The 18546-nt window shown below is 45.3% G+C and overlaps 4 protein-coding genes across 6 annotated transcripts in view; 3 read left to right on the top strand and 1 right to left on the bottom strand.

The window, feature by feature from the left end:
* Nucleotides 1-821: 821 nt before the first annotated feature.
* On the bottom strand, nucleotides 822-3130 carry LOC130401670 (MKRN2 opposite strand protein-like). Its single transcript, XM_056605584.1, has 4 exons — nucleotides 2494-3130; nucleotides 2077-2123; nucleotides 1580-1832; nucleotides 822-1307 (listed from the first exon to the last, which is right to left on the bottom strand). Exons 1-4 carry the CDS (start codon nucleotides 2757-2759, stop codon nucleotides 1097-1099), a joined length of 777 nt encoding a protein of 258 aa, XP_056461559.1. The 5' UTR covers nucleotides 2760-3130; the 3' UTR covers nucleotides 822-1096.
* Nucleotides 2921-8302, top strand: LOC130401667 (E3 ubiquitin-protein ligase makorin-2-like). The gene is made up of 10 exons (XM_056605581.1): nucleotides 2921-3070; nucleotides 3539-3667; nucleotides 4545-4774; nucleotides 5153-5281; nucleotides 5405-5574; nucleotides 5724-5789; nucleotides 6237-6385; nucleotides 6658-6768; nucleotides 7081-7225; nucleotides 7660-8302. Exons 1-10 carry the CDS (start codon nucleotides 3045-3047, stop codon nucleotides 7816-7818), a joined length of 1314 nt encoding a protein of 437 aa, XP_056461556.1. The 5' UTR covers nucleotides 2921-3044; the 3' UTR covers nucleotides 7819-8302.
* A 1617-nt stretch (nucleotides 8303-9919) lies between these two features.
* On the top strand, nucleotides 9920-13979 carry LOC130402551 (CCHC-type zinc finger nucleic acid binding protein-like). 3 transcript variants are annotated; one of them, XM_056606761.1, is made up of 5 exons: nucleotides 9920-10009; nucleotides 10793-10926; nucleotides 11566-11631; nucleotides 11782-12043; nucleotides 13111-13978. In XM_056606761.1, exons 2-5 carry the CDS (start codon nucleotides 10815-10817, stop codon nucleotides 13223-13225), a joined length of 555 nt encoding a protein of 184 aa, XP_056462736.1. In that variant the 5' UTR covers nucleotides 9920-10009; nucleotides 10793-10814; the 3' UTR covers nucleotides 13226-13978. The 3 variants fall into 3 exon arrangements, with proteins under 3 accessions (XP_056462736.1, XP_056462738.1, XP_056462737.1); XM_056606763.1 differs by lacking the exon at nucleotides 9920-10009 and adding an exon at nucleotides 10025-10110 and having other exon boundaries at nucleotides 13111-13979; XM_056606762.1 differs by lacking the exon at nucleotides 9920-10009 and adding an exon at nucleotides 10117-10322 and having other exon boundaries at nucleotides 13111-13979.
* A 1325-nt stretch (nucleotides 13980-15304) lies between these two features.
* Nucleotides 15305-18546, top strand: part of LOC130401942 (pre-mRNA-splicing factor ISY1 homolog) — a 6559-nt gene continuing 3317 nt past the window's right edge. Inside the window, exons 1-7 of the mRNA XM_056605985.1 lie at nucleotides 15305-15481; nucleotides 16281-16303; nucleotides 16521-16572; nucleotides 16857-16922; nucleotides 17308-17350; nucleotides 17659-17771; nucleotides 18304-18421. Of these exons, the coding sequence (XP_056461960.1) occupies nucleotides 15479-15481; nucleotides 16281-16303; nucleotides 16521-16572; nucleotides 16857-16922; nucleotides 17308-17350; nucleotides 17659-17771; nucleotides 18304-18421 (418 nt within the window). The 5' untranslated portion in view covers nucleotides 15305-15478. The remainder of the gene's footprint in view (nucleotides 15482-16280; nucleotides 16304-16520; nucleotides 16573-16856; nucleotides 16923-17307; nucleotides 17351-17658; nucleotides 17772-18303; nucleotides 18422-18546) is intronic.

Raw genomic sequence — 18546 nt, 5'->3', positions numbered from 1 at the left:
CTCTCTGTCTCTCTGTTTGTCTCTCTCTGTCTGTCTCTCTGTCTCTTTTTCGCTCTGTCTGTCTCTGTCTTTTTCTCTCTGTTTGTCTCTCTCTGTCTGTCTCTCTCTCCCTGTGTTCCTCTCTCTGTCTGTCTGTCTGTCTGTCTGTCTGTCTGTCTGTCTGTCTGTCTGTCTGTCTGTCTGTCTGTCTGTCTGTCTGTCTGTCTGTCTGTCTGTCTGTCTCACTGTGTCTAGCTATCTCTCGGTGTCTGTCTCTCTCACTGTGACTCTCTCCCTCTCTTTTTCTCTCCCCCTCTGTGTCTGACTCTCTCTCTTACATTGTGTGTCTCTCAATCTCGGTGTCTGTCCCTCTCTTTCTGTTACTGTCTCTCTGTCTGTGTTTGTGTGTGTGTGTCTCTCTCTCCCTGTGTCTCTACCTCTCTCTCCTATTCTCTCTCCCACAGCATCACTACTGCGGGCCAACCTTTGTGCGGTCCGTCTGATGTGTGACAGCTGACTCCTCTAGCCCTATCAGGTGACTGCTCACACCCCTCTAGACCTATCAGGTAACAGTCTGTAGGATGGACCTATCAGGTGACAGGGATCAGTATTTCAAACAGATGACACCTGTCAGTCTGAACTGTAGTAAATACCGTTAGTATGTACTGCTCGTATGTACTGCAAGTATTGTAGCATGTATTGTAGAATGCACTCTAGTTTGTACAGTGAGTATGTATTAAGTATTTACTCTGGTAAGTACTCATTTATAGTTTCAGGGTTATGTTAGTGTCTACTTCGTGTTTATTTCTGTCCTCACAAAGCAGCCGTTCATTTCTGCATCATTTTAGTTCTTTATTAGGCTGGATTACAAACACACACACACACACACACACACACACACACACACACACACACACACACACACACACACACACACACACACACACACACACACACACACACACACACACACACACACAGCGGTCCATGATTGATAAACAACATTTAAAGATATTGTCTACCGGTATTTCACCACGAATACTACAGTTCTAATATTAGTATCCGTGTTGATGTATGTAGTGGTAGTCTCATGTACTCGGCACTGCGTACTGTAGTACTATGCTGTAGTACTGTGGTAGTATCCATGGTGACGGATGTGGTCGTATAGGCTCAGGTACTTTGAGCTGCGCTGTATCGTCGGCAGGACGCATCCGAGGGTGAACGTGTTTTGGCTGATGACCTCCATGACCTCTGACCTCCTGACCTCATTAATAAAACTCAGAGCGAAACCATAGCAACAGGATCCAAACTCCCCCTCCTCCGAAAACCTGGAGACATAGAGTGAGAGACAGGTCACAGTCAGCATGAGAGAGACAGGTCACAGTCAGACAGACAGAGGAAGGTTACAGTCAGACAGAGTGACGCATGTTGTCAGACCAGGGGGTGAGACAGGTTAGTCAGAGGGAAATAGAGAGCGACAGGTTAAAGTCAGATTCAGAGAGAGAAAATGTTTTCGGTGAGACAGAGAGATACATGTTACAGTCAGAATAGGGGGTGAGACAGGTTACAATTAGACGCAGAGGTGAGACAGTTTCCGGACCTGTCTGTGGTCCATCGGTCCTGAGAGGAGAAGGTCTCCAGGCGTCGGTCCCACGACCTGACAACGCTGCCAGGGAGGAGAGGAGGAGACGGGTGGTTGCTAGGGGTAACCACAGCAGGTGATGGGTGGTTGCTAGGGGTTATAAGGGGAACAGATGGGTGGTTGCTAGGGGTAGTAAGAGGGATGGTCAGACTCTTCTCCCAGCTCTGCTGCTGACGCTGAACCCCCGACTCTGTATAGCTGAATACAACACCTGTAACACAACAACACAATTATAACACAACAACACCATAATAACACAACATAACTATAACAAAACAATTACACAAGGCAACAATAACACAACAACACAACAAAGACACAGCAACATGATAAAATAAAATAAACGACAAGGATGCAATACAAATACAATAACACGATCACAACAATAACACAGTTACACAAAGTCACATCAACACAACGCAACTCTGAGATGCTAAGATGAGATGCTCCATTACCTTCAGAGTTTGAGATCCCGACGTGAAGCTCAGAGTCATTCTGTTCACTGGAGAGGAAACACTGTTACAATCAGCAGGAGAGGAAGAGACTAGAGATGGAAGCAGAGTACAGATCACAAGAGAGTAGAGATGAAAGCAGAGTACAGATCAGAAGAGAGTAGATATCAAAGCAGAGTACAGATCAGAGTAGAGGAGATCTAAAAAAAACATCAGAGTATATATAGAGAAGAGATCAGAATAGTTCAGTATAGTAAAGCTTAGTAAAGATCAGAGAAGAGTAGAGATCAGGGTAGAGTAGACGACAGAGTGAAATATAATGTTGTAGTATGTACCTTTTTCCAGAAAAGTAGAGTTGGGTACAATATAATAGAATGCACTTGATGGAAGAAGAGTAGAGTACAATGTAATAGAATGCACCTGATAGATGTCGGTCCGGATCGGGATGAGAGGAGGAACGCGCACGGAGTCTGGTGCCCGTTGCTGAACGGACACGGGACAGCCACAGGTGCGTCCAGGAGCCGGAAGCTTAGCCGATCCCCGCACATAGGACACCTCCCGCTGGGCACACCTGCCGGACCGCTCCCGGTCCCTCCCGGTTCCTCCGCCGAGCTGTGGGGGTCCTCCCGGTGTGTGAAAGTGTAGATTAGCTCCCCGCAGTGTTCGAAACTCACTATGTTCTCCATCTGGACTTTGAACCAAAACTTTCAAATACAATCAATAAATATACATAGCGCTGTGACCTACTATCACTTAGTTATCAGTTGGTTGAGTCATCATCCCTAAATGGTCATGTGTCTCACCAAAAAACGAATATAAAACGTCACAGTGTAGAGAATACTTTGTCAGCTGTCAGATCTGCCGTCATTGAAGCGTCTCCTGACGTCTTTATCCAGAAGGCGGAACCTTTGACTATTTCGCGTTCCGCGGGAGGGACTGTATTGAGTGGGACACCAAGATAAGGAGCTGAAATGAGCACCAGACAAGTCACATGCAGGTTAATATGACTATTATCATAACGATGGCTCTTATTAATATTATTCGACTCTATGTCCGCGGTGTACCGGCCCGTGGGGAGGGAAGGGTACTAACCTACTAATCAGTACTGACTATTACTAACCAGCACTTACCCTCTCTGCATCACGACCACCGCTAGGAGCTCATGCTAATGGGAGCTGCTACCGCCGTCCCACTACACAACACACACGCATCATACACGACAACACTGCACTACATCACACCGGGATCTGTTAAAACTCAAACCGGCGCACTTTAAACGTATTTTAACCGGAGCTTTGTTTGACTACAGAGTAATGTTGAATAGCATGTGTAGCGATAGTATGTTTTAGCGACAGGAGCTAATTTGTCTCTGTGTGTGTGTGTGTGTGTGTGTGTGTGTGTGTGGTGTATGCGCGTGTGTGTGTGTGTGTGTGTGTGTGTGTGTGTGTTGCGCGTCCGTGTGTAGGTACTTTCTCCACGGTGTGTGTAGGGAGGGTCCGCGGTGTCTCTTCTCCCACGACCCGACCAGCAGCAAGCCCTCAACCATCTGCAAATACTACCAGCGGGGGGTGTGCGCCTACGGTGACAGATGCAGGTAACAATACTCCTGCTACTCTTGACAATACTTATTAAATGAAGGGTCATTCTCCTTCAAATAATGCTATATCTAATAATACTTATTATAATGATGGTCATTGTCCTTAAAATAATACTACCCGTAATAATAATGCTTATTATAATGATGGTCTTTTTATCTCAAATAATACCACCTATAATAATACTTCTTACAATAATGATAATTCTACCTAACATGATACTACTTATAATAATACTTATTCTTATAATAGTACTACCGATACTAATACTACCAGAGAAAAGTGCTCCTTCAGGGACAGATGCCTGCTTTCATACGTTTGTATTCATACCAAAAATAATACTTATATTAATGCTACTTATAAGAAAACGATGTATAATCACACTCTAGATATTAATAATACTTATAATAATTGTACTTATGAATATTGTACTCATAATAATGCTATTATATTAACACTGTATGCTGCTAGGCATGAATGTTAGATAGTCTGCTATATATTTATTTTTGTTTATTTTCAAGGTTAAGCACCTTGTTTTGCAATTTTGCACGAAAGGCGCTCTATAAATAAAGTTTGATTTGATTGAGGAGATGCATTTGTCCAAAGTGTGTCCCAGGATCTGAATTGAACCCTGAATTCATGTGATTCAGAGGAGCTAGGGGGCGCTCTAAACCACATGACTTAGAGCAACCTTTCTCTAGGATGCCTACAGGTAGGTTATGTCCATCACTACCAGGTTATGTCCATCACTGGTAGTGATGGACATAACCTGGTAGTGATGGTCATTAGCTGGTAGTGATGGACATAACCTGGTAGTGATGGACATATCCTGGATCAGACCCAGCGCTCTTCAGCCTGATCTTCTGTGTTCTGCAGGTATGACCACATCAAGCCCCCCGGGAGAGGAGCGCCCATAGGAGGAGCAGGGGGTGCAATCGGAGGCGCAGTAGGAGGAGCGGTCGGAGGTGCAGTGGGAGGACCTGGAGGAGGAGGAGGAGGCGGAGGTGGTGGTGCAATAGGAGGAGCAGGAGGAGGAAGGGGAGCACCGACGGGAGGAAGAGGAGAGTCCATGGGACCCAGGAAGCCGCTGGTTCTCCGAGACAGAGGTGAGTCCTTCTCTATGATCAGTGATCTCACCTGAAGTCTGTAGTCTATAGTCGGACGGCCGGTCCATCATGAGTCGTACAGTCAGGTCTATCCATGGGCGCGACGCACCATGTAGCCTACTTTACCTCTTACATCTGCTAGTAACTGTGCGGCTTCTGGTATATATTCAGTGCTGCTGCATATTCAGTGATTCAGTGATGTTCAGGTGCTGTTGCTTTGGTCTGACTCTGAGATAACCGTGCGTTTGGCGTTTTTAAATAAGTCACCTGAAAAATATGTTTTATTTCAGGATTTGTTTCATATCTATATTTATATATTTGTTTATATATATCTTGTATGGATTTAAATTTAAATTGACCTTTTCCTCTCTCTTTCAGCCCTGGGTGTCGACTACAAAGGTCAAGGGTCGGAGGTTCTGGTTCCAGCCAGTTCAGAGCAGCTGGACCCTGGAGTTCCCCACTCCTACGTTGCAGCCACCCGAACCGGCCTGGAGTCAGCTGACCATGGTAAGACCCTAGCCGGGAGGGGCTCGTACCCCTAGGGAGGGGAACGTAGAGGGTGTGGAACGTTGGGGTATGTACCTCCTATGAAGGGGGTCCCTCTAATACCGTCGTTGGTTTTGTCCTCAGTGGGAGGGGCCTACCAGGAACTGCCTCTCATGCAGCTCTGCCCGTATGCAGCGGCAGGCCAGTGTCACTACGGCAACACCTGCCCATATCTCCATGGCGACCTGTGTGAAATCTGCAGACTACACGTTCTCCATCCCAGTGATCCGGAGCAGAGGAGAGCTCACGAGAAGGTGTGCTTCATCTGATGAACTAACCCGCCTTACTCACCTTAACCTGATGAACCATGTGTCTCTCCCTCTCACCATGTGTCTCTCTCGTCATGTGTCTCTCTCACCATGTCTCTCTCCCTCTCTCACCATGTCTCTCTCTCTCTGAACAGGTGTGCATGCTAGCGTTTGAGAGTGATATGGAGAGAGCATTTGCAGCTCAGCTCAGTCAAGATAAGGTGGGTTTAACAAATTGATTATTTGGTGTGGGTGTGTGCATGGCTGGATATACATATATATGAACAATAGTGATGAGCCTGATATTCTTAAGTTAGGAAGGTTTTTCGGAATCTCACTTCAGTTTAAAATTGCTTTTGAAGGAAAAAAATTGTAATCCGATTTTTACATTACATTTTTTTTTAAATGTATGACAAACAAGCCCGTGTTTTTTCCACATTAAGGGACTGGTTCTGCCTCCAACCAAAGCCCTACCACAACATAACAATGTTAACCAACAGAACGTATACATGCATAATTAAATGATATAGAGTTAGTGTTTGTTTCTAGAGTGCGAGTGTCAGGGTGTGCTCCATCTGCATGGAGGGGGTGTATGCATCTCAGGGAGTGTGTGTGTACGTGTTGTAGGGGAGGTGGTGTATGTATCTCAAGGTATGAGTGTGTTGCAGGTGTGCTCCATCTGCATGGAGGTGGTGGTGCAGAAGACGAACCCTTCAGAGCGGCGGTTCGGGATCCTGTCGTCCTGCTGCCACACCTACTGCCTGGCCTGCATCCGCCAGTGGCGCTGCGCCAAGCAGTTTGACAACAAGATCATCAAGTAAGGCTCGCCCCATCTGGGACCTTACCCTGGTACCACTCTGGGTGGTCCCATACCCTACACGGCATGGGACCATAAACCTCAGACTGTTACCAGACACACCAGACTGGTATCATTTCCCCAATAAGACAGAGGTTTAAAGATAGTTTAAAGATAGGTTTAAAGATCATATCCTGCTCCTGGGAACCCGTGTCTAAACTTTCTTTAGCTCTTTTTAGGGTTTGTGGGTTAGCGTGTGAGCTAAGTGTGTGTGTGTGTGTGTGTGTGTCCAGGTCCTGCCCAGAGTGCCGGCTGGTGTCAGAGTTCGTGATCCCCTCCGTGTACTGGGTGGAGGACCAGGAGGACAAGGACAGGCTCATAGACCACTTCAAGTCCGGAGTCAGGTGGGTCCCCCGCAGCCGGGGGTCTCAGATAGATCTATAGATCTACGATAACACATGCATGGTGTGCATGTGTTTATCATATAGATCTATAGATCTATGATAACACCATGCATGTGTTATCATAGATCTATAGAACTATAGATCTATAGATCTACGATAACACGTGCATGTGTTTATCACATAGATCTACTCTACTGCTTTCCTCGACTCTATTCTCCTCTATTTGATTATTTATTCCTTTGATTATATTCTCTAATCTTTCATCTCTTTGTGCGTGTGCGTATGCGTGTCTGTGTGTGCGTGTCCCCACAGTAAGAAGGCCTGTAAGTACTTCGACCAGGGCCGTGGCTCCTGTCCGTTCGGGGGGAAGTGTCTGTACCTCCACGCCTACCAGGACGGGACCCGCGCAGAGGCGGAAAAACCCCGCAAACAGCTGGGCTCGGAGGGCACCGTCAGGGTCAGTACCAACACCATCACCATCCACACTAACACCGCTGTCGACACCTTCACATCACTAACGGCACCGTCTATCACACGACAAACGGGGTCAGTGTCACTGTCAACACCTTCATTAACATACCCATCGTGAACAGCACTACCACGAACCGTAGGAACAGCACGAGCACTAGCATCACCATCACTATCACCTACATCACTATCAGCACTAACCTCACTATCACTTATGTCATTAACCACTTATAACTTATTATCGCCATCACTAATATCACTATTACCATCATCTAAATCACATCGCTATCACATAACAATCGCTATCACTGACGCACCACGTCATTAACACCACCAGAACCAACATGATCATCAACTTTCACATCGCCGTCAACATCATCGACCCCAGTAGAACAGTGTGTGTGTGTGTGTGTGCGTGTGCAGTTCCTCAACAGTGTGCGTCTGTGGGACTTCATCGAGGAGAGGGAGCAGCGTTCCCTGCCAACCCTGCCGTCCCACGATGATGACGTCACCGAGCTGAGGGAGCTCTTCATGCAGATGTCCGCCCCGGCCAATGAGAGCACAGCGCAGTCGTCGTCATAGAGACCGCAGGACAGACCTGGTCCCCCCCCCCCCCCCCCCCCCCCCTGCAGAACAGATTGGCCGTGTAGTGGGTTCCCCCCATCGTTTGATATCCTCCTGTTGCCACGGCGACATAAGAACAGGCCGGGGAAACGTTGCCATGGCGATCCATCACGTCACTCCAACCCGGAGGAGGAGGAGGAGGAGGAGGAGGAAGACGATGACGGCATCACAGTAGAATTCATATTTGTCCCAAGTCACTGTTTGGATGTATATTTAAACACAACATGTACATATTATGAATTGTACACGTTTTAAAGCCCAGTTGTTTGTGGATTTCTATTGCTGTGTTTAATGAGGTTGTAGTCTTACCGGTGGAAAATAAAGCTAACTAGCATCGTCAACGGTGATCATGATTAATGCTAAAGCTACCCATCATGTTCAGTAGAGATCCTTTAGCATAAACTGTGACACATGAATTGATATTAAAATATGTAAGTATGGACACCGGCCTCCAGAACTCTGTTTGTGTTTAATGCTGAGGAGCAAGACTCTGTTCTTCCTCCCAGGAGGAGAGGAGCAGCTAGTGAAGGAGTAGGAGAGGTGCAGCTAGTGAAGGAGTAGGAGAGGAGCAGCTAGTGAAGGAGGAGGAGAGGAGCAGCTAGTGAAGGAGGAGGAGAGGAGCAGCTAGTGAAGGAGGAGGAGAGGAGCAGCTAGTGAAGGAGTAGGAGAGGAGCAGCTAGTGAAGGAGGAGGAGAGGAGCAGCTAGTGAAGGAGTAGGAGGAGCAGCTAGTGAAGGAGTAGGAGAGGAGCATCTAGTGAAGGAGGAGGAGAGGAGCAGCTAGTGAAGGAGTAGGAGAGGAGCAGCTAGTGAAGGAGTAGGAGGAGCAGCTAGTGAAGGAGTAGGAGAGGAGCATCTAGTGAAGGAGTAGGAGAGGAGCAGCTAGTGAAGGAGTAGGAGAGGAGCAGCTAGTGAAGGAGGAGGAGAGGAGCAGCTAGTGAAGGAGTAGGAGGAGCAGCTAGTGAAGGAGTAGGAGAGGAGCAGCTAGTGAAGGAGTAGGAGAGGAGCATCTAGTGAAGGAGGAGGAGAGGAGCAGCTAGTGAAGGAGGAGGAGAGGAGCAGCTAGTGAAGGAGGAGGAGAGGAGCAGCTAGTGAAGGAGGAGGAGAGGAGCAGCTAGTGAAGGAGGAGGAGAGGAGCAGCTAGTGAAGGAGGAGGAGAGGAGCAGCTAGTGAAGGAGTAGGAGAGGAGCAGCTAGTGAAGGAGAGGAGCAGCTAGTGGAGGAGGAGGAGAGGAGCAGCTAGTGAAGGAGTAGGAGAGGAGCAGCTAGTGAAGGAGTAGGAGAGGAGCAGCTAGTGAAGGAGTAGGAGAGTAGCAGCTAGTGAAGGAGGAGGAGAGGAGCAGCTAGTGAAGGAGAGGAGCAGCTAGTGAAGGAGTAGGAGAGGAGCAGCTAGTGGAGGAGTAGGAGAGGAGCAGCTAGTGGAGGAGAGGAGCAGCTAGTGTAGGAGTAGGAGGAGCAGCTAGTGAAGGAGAGGAGCAGCTAGTGGAGGAGTAGGAGGAGCAGCTAGTGAAGGAGTAGGAGGAGCAGCTAGTGAAGGAGTAGGAGAGGAGCAGCTAGTGAAGGAGTAGGAGAGGAGCAGCTAGTGAAGGAGTAGGAGGAGCAGCTAGTGAAGGAGTAGGAGAGTAGCAGCTAGTGAAGGAGGAGAGGAGCAGCTAGTGTAGGAGGAAGAGAGGCAGCTAGTGGAGGAGAGGAGCAGCTTGTGTTGCTTGTTGCATTATTAATATATAAAATAGAACATAATGGTGCAGAGTAGGAAGAATATGTTTTTCTTTGTAGTGTGTATCCAAAATATATACGGTATGTATATTTTTTATTGTATTATTATTAAATGGGATACATACTGTTATGTGTGGACGCAGACAAAAAGATTTCAAGATTTCAGAGCCACGCCAAGCTCTGGAAAACACTGGACATGTCCAATGTTTTCCGTCGGTGTGGAAACGCCCCCCACACCGTGAGGAAACGCCCCCTCCCCGCGGGGCGCCGTGTGCACCGAGCGGCGGGGGGGCTTGGACAGCGGGGCGGATGAGGCGCGCCGTGTGCACAGCGCGGCGGGGACAGCGGGGCGGAGGAGGAGTCAGGAGGGCCGTGCGCAGACCTCGTGTGTCGCAGAGCGGGGCAGGAAAACAAACACAGCCGTTCCAGTAGCTAGGTGAGTGTCTCCCCGGGTCCCGGCCCCCCGCGGCGGGCCGCTCCGTCCCCGGGACGGGCAGCGGGGTGTGCCGGTGGCCTCGATGATCTAACGACGAGATGGTTATGATTTATTTGTTGACCGAATTAAGGGAGAATGGGTGGAAAACGGTGCTAACCTCCAGCTCGCATGCTAACGTTTGACAGGCCTGCTACTTGAGGCCCTCTCGCGGGAAGGCGTTTGGTTTTGTTAAAGTATTATTAAATGTTATTTAAGTGTAAATGACAGTGTGCGGACTTGTATTCAATACCAAATCATACTAAATGTTAAAAAGGTGAATGTTTACCACTCTCTTTTCTATTAGACGTGAGGCCTGTGTGTGTGTGTGTGTGTGTGTGTGTGCTAGTGTGTGTATGTGTGTGTGTACGTAAACAAACCTCAGGAATACAACTTAAGTTTGTACTCTGTTGGGTTACTCTGCCACCAATACAGAACATCTGAACATCCTATACCTGTCAATCAATAGTTAAATCATGCTTGTGTTGACTCTCACTAGTGTATGTGTATGTGTATGTGTATGTGTATGTGTATATGTATATATATATATATATATATATATATATATATACAATTAATTATTTTTCTGTGTATTTGTGTTTGTAGATCTCAACATCTATAAACTATATTCTTTACCTCATTATGTTCCAGACCTTTGGATAAGAACTTCCACCACGACTTGTTTCGCCCTTTGGACGTAAAGTAACGTGTGTGTGTGTGTGTGTGTGTCTCTGTGTGCCCTTGCAGGTGAGGGGTCGTTGCCGTGGTGATGAGTAGTAGTGAGTGTTTTGGGTGCGGTCGCAGTGGCCACTGGATCAAGAACTGTCCTAACGGCGGTGGGCGGGGCCAGGGCCGTGGCCGTGGCAGGGGGCGGGGGAAAGGTACGCGCTCTACCTGTGTGTCTACCTGTGTGTCTGTCTGTTTACCTGTGTCTGTCTGTCTACCTGTGGGTATCCACCTGTGTCTGTCTGTCTACCTGTCTGTCTACCTGTCTGTCTACCTGTATCTGTCTGTCTACCTGTGGGTATCCACCTGTGTCTGTCTGTCTACCTGTCTGTCTACCTGTATCTGTCTGTCTGTACCTGTCTGTCTACCTGTCTATCTACCTGTATCTGTCTGTCTACCTGTCTATCTACCTGTATCTGTGTACCTGTATCTGTCTTTCTGCGTATCTCTTCAGACTTTTATATATGTATTTGTATAGATTTGTTAATGATTAACATTTTATCAATTCATATTAGTTAACCTCATCTTTATTTTTCAATTGTCATTCATTCATATCAGTTAAAATTCTTTGTTTTTGCTGTTATTAATGCATATTAATAACAATTATCTTTAGGTTTAGGTGTTATTAATTCATATTAGTTCACATTATCTTCATGTTTCGGGTGTTATTATTTCATATTATTTCATTATCTTAATGTTCCGGGTGTTATTAATTCATATTAGTTCACATTATCTTTGTTTCTAGTGTATTACTTCCTATTAATTAGCATGATCTTTATGTTTCTGATGTTCAGATATGTTCTGCTTCCGCTGTGGAGAACCTGGCCATGTAGTGAAAGACTGTGATAAGACCGAAGATGGTGAGCACGCGCACCCACGTACAAACACACACACACACACACATACGTTACATCACTGTGGTGCACGTTAAAGTAACAGCGACACTAAGACCGTCCACATCATGTGACGTCGTCTCTGAGTAACCGGTTGCGTTGCGGTTGTGGTTTCAGCCTGCTACAACTGCGGCGGCGGCGGCCACATCTCCAGGGAGTGCAAGGAGCCCAAGAAGGAGCGCAAGCACGTGTGCTACACCTGTGGGATGGCGGGCCACATGGCGCGCGAGTGCGACCAGGCCAACGGCGCGGCGTGCTACATCTGCGGGAAGGCGGACCACCGGGCCCGCGACTGCCAGCACGCCAACGAGCAGAAGTGCTACTCCTGTGGCAACTTCGGACACATCCAGAAGGGCTGTGAGAAGGTTAAATGCTACAGGTGAGACGGCCGTCTGCTACACCCTACCGTCTCCCTACATGTGTGTAGTACTTAAGGGTAGTACTTAGGGTTGCCGCGGTGTGGACATTTTCACACCGAGTAATACGCTCGTGTCAACACCGGTATTACCGGTATAAACGGTATTAACTTTGAAACTAGGTCAACCGCCATCTTCTCCGTCGACTCTCGTCTCACACTCTGTGACAGCGGCTGGCAGCGCGCCAATTCTCGGCATCTTATAACGTTCTATAGATAATAGTATAATATAATTTTATAGATCGTAAATATCACGGCCAAAAGCTCTGTGCGCCTCCGGATGGCCGTAGCGCGGGGAGCTCACGTAGGGATTGGGCTTTGCGGGGTTTGTTTACCGGCGTTGCTATGGTGTGTTGGTGATTTGCGCGCCAATTCTCGGCGCGCAAATTTTCTTCCGCACAGAGCAGAACTGTGGCCTATTCTACACATTTTAATTTTCTTAATTTTAATTATATTATTCATTTTTACTGAATTTGTTTTTTATTACTGAAAAAAAAAATCTGTGTTGCTGGTGTGCAACACAGAGTAATCGGTGTTGGCCTCAACACCGGCAACACCGGTAATACCGTATACCGCGGCAACCCTAGTAGTACTATGTGTGTAGTACTGTTTTACTTTTTGTAGTACAGTGTGTAGTACTGGTATACTAAGGTCAAGTACAATGTGTGGTACAATGTATAGCACAATGTTTAGTACTGTTTTACTATGTCTAGTAGAATGTGTCGAACATTCTGTAATAGTGTGTAGTACTGTAATACTGAGGTTAATGCTGTGTGTGGTACAGTGTAGTACTGTAATACTGAGGTGAATGCTGTGTGGTACAGTGTAGTACTGTAATATTGAGGTTAATGCTGTGTGTGGTACAGTGTAGTACTGTAATACTGAGGTTAATGCTGTGTGTGGTACAGTGTAGTACTGTAATACTGAGGTGAATGCTGTGTGTGGTACAGTGTAGTACTGTAATACTGAGGTTAATGCTGTGTGTGGTACAGTGTAGTACTGTAATACTGAGGTGTTCTCCTGTGTTTCAGGTGTGGTGAGACCGGCCACGTAGCGCTGAACTGCAGCAAGTCTTCTGACATGAACTGCTACAAATGCGGAAAGGCTGGTCACCTGGCGAAGGAGTGTCTGGAGGCCGCCGAATAACACACACGCACACACACCAACAAACACCCACCCACACACACACACCTCTACGCACACACACCTACACGCACACCTAAACACACCCACACACACACCTAAACACACCTACACACACACCCTCCCGCTCTCATTCATGGTCATGTTTCTTTTACTTTTTCAAATGGTCTCATCCTCCTTCCTATTGGTCCAGAGGCATGTCCGTCAGACAACGACAGACTCTTTGTGTGTTCACTTCCTTGTCACCATGCGATAAGCTTTGTTTAATATCCCTCTCGGCCCATTGGCTGAGACAGAAGTGGTGTAATACCGCACCTACTAGCAGAGAGGCTGAGCTTGGGTAAGAACAGGAAGCTGTTGAAGATCTTATCTTCCAATGATATGATTTTATTCCTGACCGAGAGCCGTGATTGGCCCACAGGGCACTACATGGAAAGTTCATATTCTACCGCTGCATTATGGTTTGGACCGGTGAGCTGACGGCTCCAATTCAAGAGAAAACACGACACAGTACAGCGTGTTGATATCAGGAAAGTAAATAAAAACACAAATTGAAGTTTGGTTAAAGGAGAATGTTTTCAAAAAACTCAAGATGTTATTTTTGTACAATATATCACTTCTGTAAAGATATGATTTGCTTGTAGTCTTGGAAGGAAGAGAGAACAGCTGTACTTCAACCGTTCAATAAACATGGAGCTGGCCGGGCCGCGGTGTCCTGTCTTTCTCTCACAGCTACACCTGTCTGACTGACGTCGCAGCTTCACCTGTCTCACTTACACGTCGCCGCTACACCTGTCGTACTGACGTCGCAGCTACACCTGTCTATCTGTCACAGCTACACCTGTCTATCTGTCACAGCTACACCTGTCTCTCTGACATCACAGCTAAACCCGTCTTACTTTCACAGCTACACCTGTCTTACTTATGTCACAGCTAAACCCGTCTTACTTTCACAGCTCCGCACCTCTTTCTGACATCACAGATACACTTAAATTGTTAATTACATCAATATTCATCTCTATAGCTCCCCATCTAAGTGGCATCATTTATTAATTAGGGTGGGGACATTCAGTCTGTTGCTGCAACCCCCTGCTAGATTCCACTGAATCCTACACACGGTATCTGCAATATTTATTTATCTAGATCAGAAGTTGATGCGTCTTAAAATGAATCTTGCATTGAAGCTATGCCCAGAGGTGCATTAATCTTGCATTGAAGCTATGCCCAGAGGTGCATCCTAGGACTAGGCTCACAAAACTGCCTTTAGAAGAACATCTGAGGCAGGGCTGTCTTCTCCCAGAGCTTTGGCTGTAGCTTAGAGAGACGGACATCTTCGAGCACCAGGAAGAAGGACGGGGACAGACACCGGAACCTCTGAGCATCAGTCAAGGCAGTATCGACTCCTGATGACCTGCTGGATCCATCACAACTCTGAGATTCATCGCCAATCCTGTTTGTTATATGTGGATGTTACATAAGTGATGACACTAAGAATGTTTAATTAATTTATATTTTTTAAATATTTACCACTGCGGTACAATTTACTTTTATGTCTCTAAAGAATACCTTATTGACAATAGTAAGGTAATAAAATGCTACTGTAGAAAGAATGACTGTTATTAGTTTGTGTAAACTAGTCTAGTCTATCAGCTACCTGAATAGAAACCAGTTTCTTTTACATTTATGTATTTATTTAAAGACATTGTGGACATAATACATTTAATTGACCACGTTAACTAAAATATGGATTAGGAATAATGAAATAAAATTAATTAATTTCAGCATTTATTATTAGCCATATTTATTAATTTCAGGGCAGATTCATGCCTACGTTGTATCACCATGGTTACAACATACCCCGCCGCCAGAGGGACGTTGTCCTTCGTCTTGTTTTGATCGTTGACGGGTTTTATGCCATTCAACTGGCAGGTTATACATTTTTTATGTAGTTAAAGTAAAAATCGTATTTTTGATGTATTTGAAACGAGTCCATATAGAAAGAACATTTAAATATTTTTTAATTTTATATTTGCCGGCTGGGGAACTTTCAACTCTGACCTCCGGGGTACTACTTCCGGTTTGACTGGCGCATGAGTTACTTTTGTGTTCGGGCGGTTTATCAACAAATGAAAATATATATAAATACTACATAAGAGTGTATATATATATACATATTCATATAATATAATCATCCGACTAACTTGCATATATTACTACAATTGACTGATCTACAGAGAAGAACCCTAAACCGCAGACATGGTAAGAAACACGAGCCACTAACTAGTCCTAGATTATACATTTAATAGTAATGTAACGTTACTACTGATTCGAATAAGTTATTATTAAAATAATTTCATAGAAGCTGTTCTTATTAATAGTATAGTTCAGACTACTACTACTACTACTAGTAGTAGTTGGTACTAACGTTACTAGTAGTTCATTATAATAGTTAGAAGTAGTTAATAGTAATAGTAATGGTACTTTAATACCACTAGTGTTCACCTCCCTTCCCTCTTACAGAACGCAGGTTCTAGGTTCTAAGTAGAACCTCTGTTTATAGAAGGCTAGAGAGACACAAGCTCAATATGCTCGTCTTGAGTATTAACCAGATGGCAGATATTAGTGGTTATTATTGATAACGTAGAAGTTGCTTATCTTATCCAGATAGTTAAGTCTTAAGTATAATGGAGTTTTGAAATTATTATTATCATCTTAGATTAATACATTTACGAGTTGATGATTGCGATTATGAATATGCATTACCCTTACGATGTAAATGGTTCTCTACTAGTCTAGAAGCATGTATGTGATGTCATAATGAGATGCCAGTCTGTGATGTCATAATGTGATGCCAGTCTGTGATGGCATAATGTGATGTTATGAAAAGATGACGGTCTGTGATGTCATCATGTAATGACCGGCTATGATATCAGACTGAGATGCCAGTCTGTTATGGCATAATGTGATCTCATAATAAAATGCCAGTCTGTGATGTCATAATGTAATGTCAGCCCAAGATGTCATATTGAGTCTTGTTTCTCTCTCTGTTTCCAAACAGGCTCGTAATGCTGAGAAGGCCATGTAAGTAGTTGTAGCGTTTGTTTTTTAGTTTTGTTTAAGTAGTATGCTAGTACTATCAGTAGTATAACTATCGTTTTACTAGTTGTATTAGTTATTCTAGTTCTGTTAGCAGTATAACTATATTGTTTTACTAGTTTTATTAGTTCTTTCAGTACTGTTTTGTTTTTCTAGTTATACTTATTGTCAGCAGTATAACCGTGTTGTTTTTTGTTATCAGGACGGCTCTGGCCAGATTCAGACAAGCCCAGCTGGAAGAGGGCAGAGTAAAGGTACGATCCTTCTCCTCCCTTCTACTCTACTGTATTCTGTACTCTATTCTCTTCTCTTCTCCTCTATTTGATTCTTTATTCCATTTGATTATATCATTCTTTATTCTATTCTCCTCTCCTCTATTCAAATCCTTTTGTCTTCCTTTTATACCTCCTCTTCTCTCCCGTGTGTGTGTGTGTGTGTGTGTGTGTGTGTGTGTGTGTGTGTGTGTGTGTGTGTGTGTGTGTGTGTGTGTGTGTGTGTGTGTGTGTGTGTGTGTGTGTGTGTGTGCGTGTGCACGTAGGAGAGGAGACCGTTCCTGGCGTCGGAGTGCTCTGATCTCCCTAAAGCTGAGAAGTGGAGGAGACAGGTAACATCTTTTATTCAGATCATGCAACTTGTTTCGACACATTCATGTTATTATTAGTCCAATGCATTATTCAGGGTTATAGTTTTTACACTTTATATTATTAATAGCTTGCTTCTGCACATTATTTATATAGTTTGTTGTTCTACTGATATTCATGTTTTAACTATAGCTTCTACACATTATTTATATTCATAAAAGCATTGTTTCTCTACACATTCATATTAATAGTAAAAATAGTAATAGTAAAAATGTGTGTAATTTGCAGTTAGCCTGTTACCTCCACTTTGTTTTATGTTACCTTAATCACTGAACTTTTGTCTTATTTCTACACATTTTTAATAAAGCTATTGTTAATATTAATCTAGTTCATGCTTGTGTGTGTTAGATCATCAGTGAGATCTCTAAGAAAGTGGCGCAGATCCAGAATGGTGAGTGACCTTTGACCCTCCTGCAGCACCCCTAAGAGGGGATTACCTTTCTTACACCAAGGCCACTCGCAAATCATTACAATATCAGGTTTTTTTTATTCATAATTCTGAATATATTGCAGGACCTCCGTGTCTCTGTGACATGAGAGGGACCTACATGTCTTTGTACTATAATGTGTATATAGTGTGTGTGTGTGTGTGTGTGTGTGTGTGTGTGTGTGTGTGTGTGTGTGTGTGTGTGTGTGTGTGTGTGTGTGTGTGTGTGTGTGTGTGTGTGTGTGTGTGTGTGTGTGTGTGTGTGTGTGCAGCCGGTCTGGGGGAGTTCCGTATCAGGGATATGAACGATGAGATCAACAAACTGCTGAGGGAGAAAGGTCACTGGGAGGTCAGGATCAAGGAGCTGGGAGGGCCCGACTACGGAGTGAGTATCCTCATCATCAATACACAAATATCTTTTATTACTCTCACACGATATGATCGGACATCTATTTTGATCATGAGTTGGATCGTCATGGTAACCTGCGAGGTTTCATGACGACCCGTTCGGTGTAACGTGGGTTGTCTTCATGTGTCGCCATGGTGATGGGGATGTATATGGGACGGACTATGTTTTATAATTGGAGCTTGGTTGGTCATGAGTCTGTCTACAACGTATCTCCCTCTGCTGGCCGTAAGAAACCATTGCATCCAAAGTCAATTCAGAGGAGATTCTATTTGATGGTTTCTCTCTCGGGTGGTTTGAATTTTCAGACCGTGAAAAAAATTTGTTGACTATTAAATGCAGGGAGACCCCTGGTCATGGTAGCGTGTGTGTTGTCGTTAGGGGGGAGGGGGGATAATTCCCGCCGAAACGAAACCAAGCAACACAAACCTGTTCACCATGAAACCTGGAGGGCAGAGACAGGGAGGACTCCTGGGTTCAGCACCTTAACGAGAGCGTTTGCTTCCTGCAGAGAGTCGGACCGAGGATGCTGGACCACGAGGGGAAGGAGGTGCCTGGTAACCGTGGTTACAAATACTTTGGAGCCGCCAGAGACCTGCCAGGGGTCCGGGAGCTGTTTGAGAAGGAACGTACGTAGGCCTGGTCTATATACCGCACACGCACACACACACACACACACACACACACACACACACACACACACACACACACACACACACACACACACACACACACACACACACACACACACACA

The sequence above is a fragment of the Gadus chalcogrammus genome, chromosome 13 (assembly GCF_026213295.1).
Source record: "Gadus chalcogrammus isolate NIFS_2021 chromosome 13, NIFS_Gcha_1.0, whole genome shotgun sequence".
Classification (NCBI taxonomy): Eukaryota; Metazoa; Chordata; class Actinopteri; order Gadiformes; family Gadidae; genus Gadus; species Gadus chalcogrammus.
The sequence above is the reverse complement of the archived record's forward strand: the minus strand, read 5'-3'. Positions and strand labels throughout refer to the sequence as shown.

Excerpts from the sequence above, each read along its gene's own strand:
- LOC130401670 (XM_056605584.1), bottom strand. The coding sequence starts at position 2,759 with ATGGAGAACATAGTGAGTTTCGAACACTGCGGGGAGCTAATCTACACT. Across the intron at positions 2,124-2,493 it reads TCCGGACCGACATCTATCAG|TGAACAGAATGACTCTGAGC; the intron begins GTGCATTCTATT and ends TTTCCTCTCCAG. Across the intron at positions 1,833-2,076 it reads CGGGATCTCAAACTCTGAAG|GTGTTGTATTCAGCTATACA; the intron begins GTAATGGAGCAT and ends GTTGTGTTACAG.
- LOC130401667 (XM_056605581.1), top strand. The coding sequence starts at position 3,045 with ATGAGCACCAGACAAGTCACATGCAG. Across the intron at positions 6,386-6,657 it reads TTTGACAACAAGATCATCAA|GTCCTGCCCAGAGTGCCGGC; the intron begins GTAAGGCTCGCC and ends GTGTGTGTCCAG. Across the intron at positions 6,769-7,080 it reads CACTTCAAGTCCGGAGTCAG|TAAGAAGGCCTGTAAGTACT; the intron begins GTGGGTCCCCCG and ends GTGTCCCCACAG.
- LOC130402551 (XM_056606763.1), top strand. The coding sequence starts at position 10,815 with ATGAGTAGTAGTGAGTGTTTTGGGTGCGGTCGCAGTGGCCACTGGATC. Across the intron at positions 11,632-11,781 it reads CTGTGATAAGACCGAAGATG|CCTGCTACAACTGCGGCGGC; the intron begins GTGAGCACGCGC and ends TTGTGGTTTCAG. Across the intron at positions 12,044-13,110 it reads GAGAAGGTTAAATGCTACAG|GTGTGGTGAGACCGGCCACG; the intron begins GTGAGACGGCCG and ends CCTGTGTTTCAG.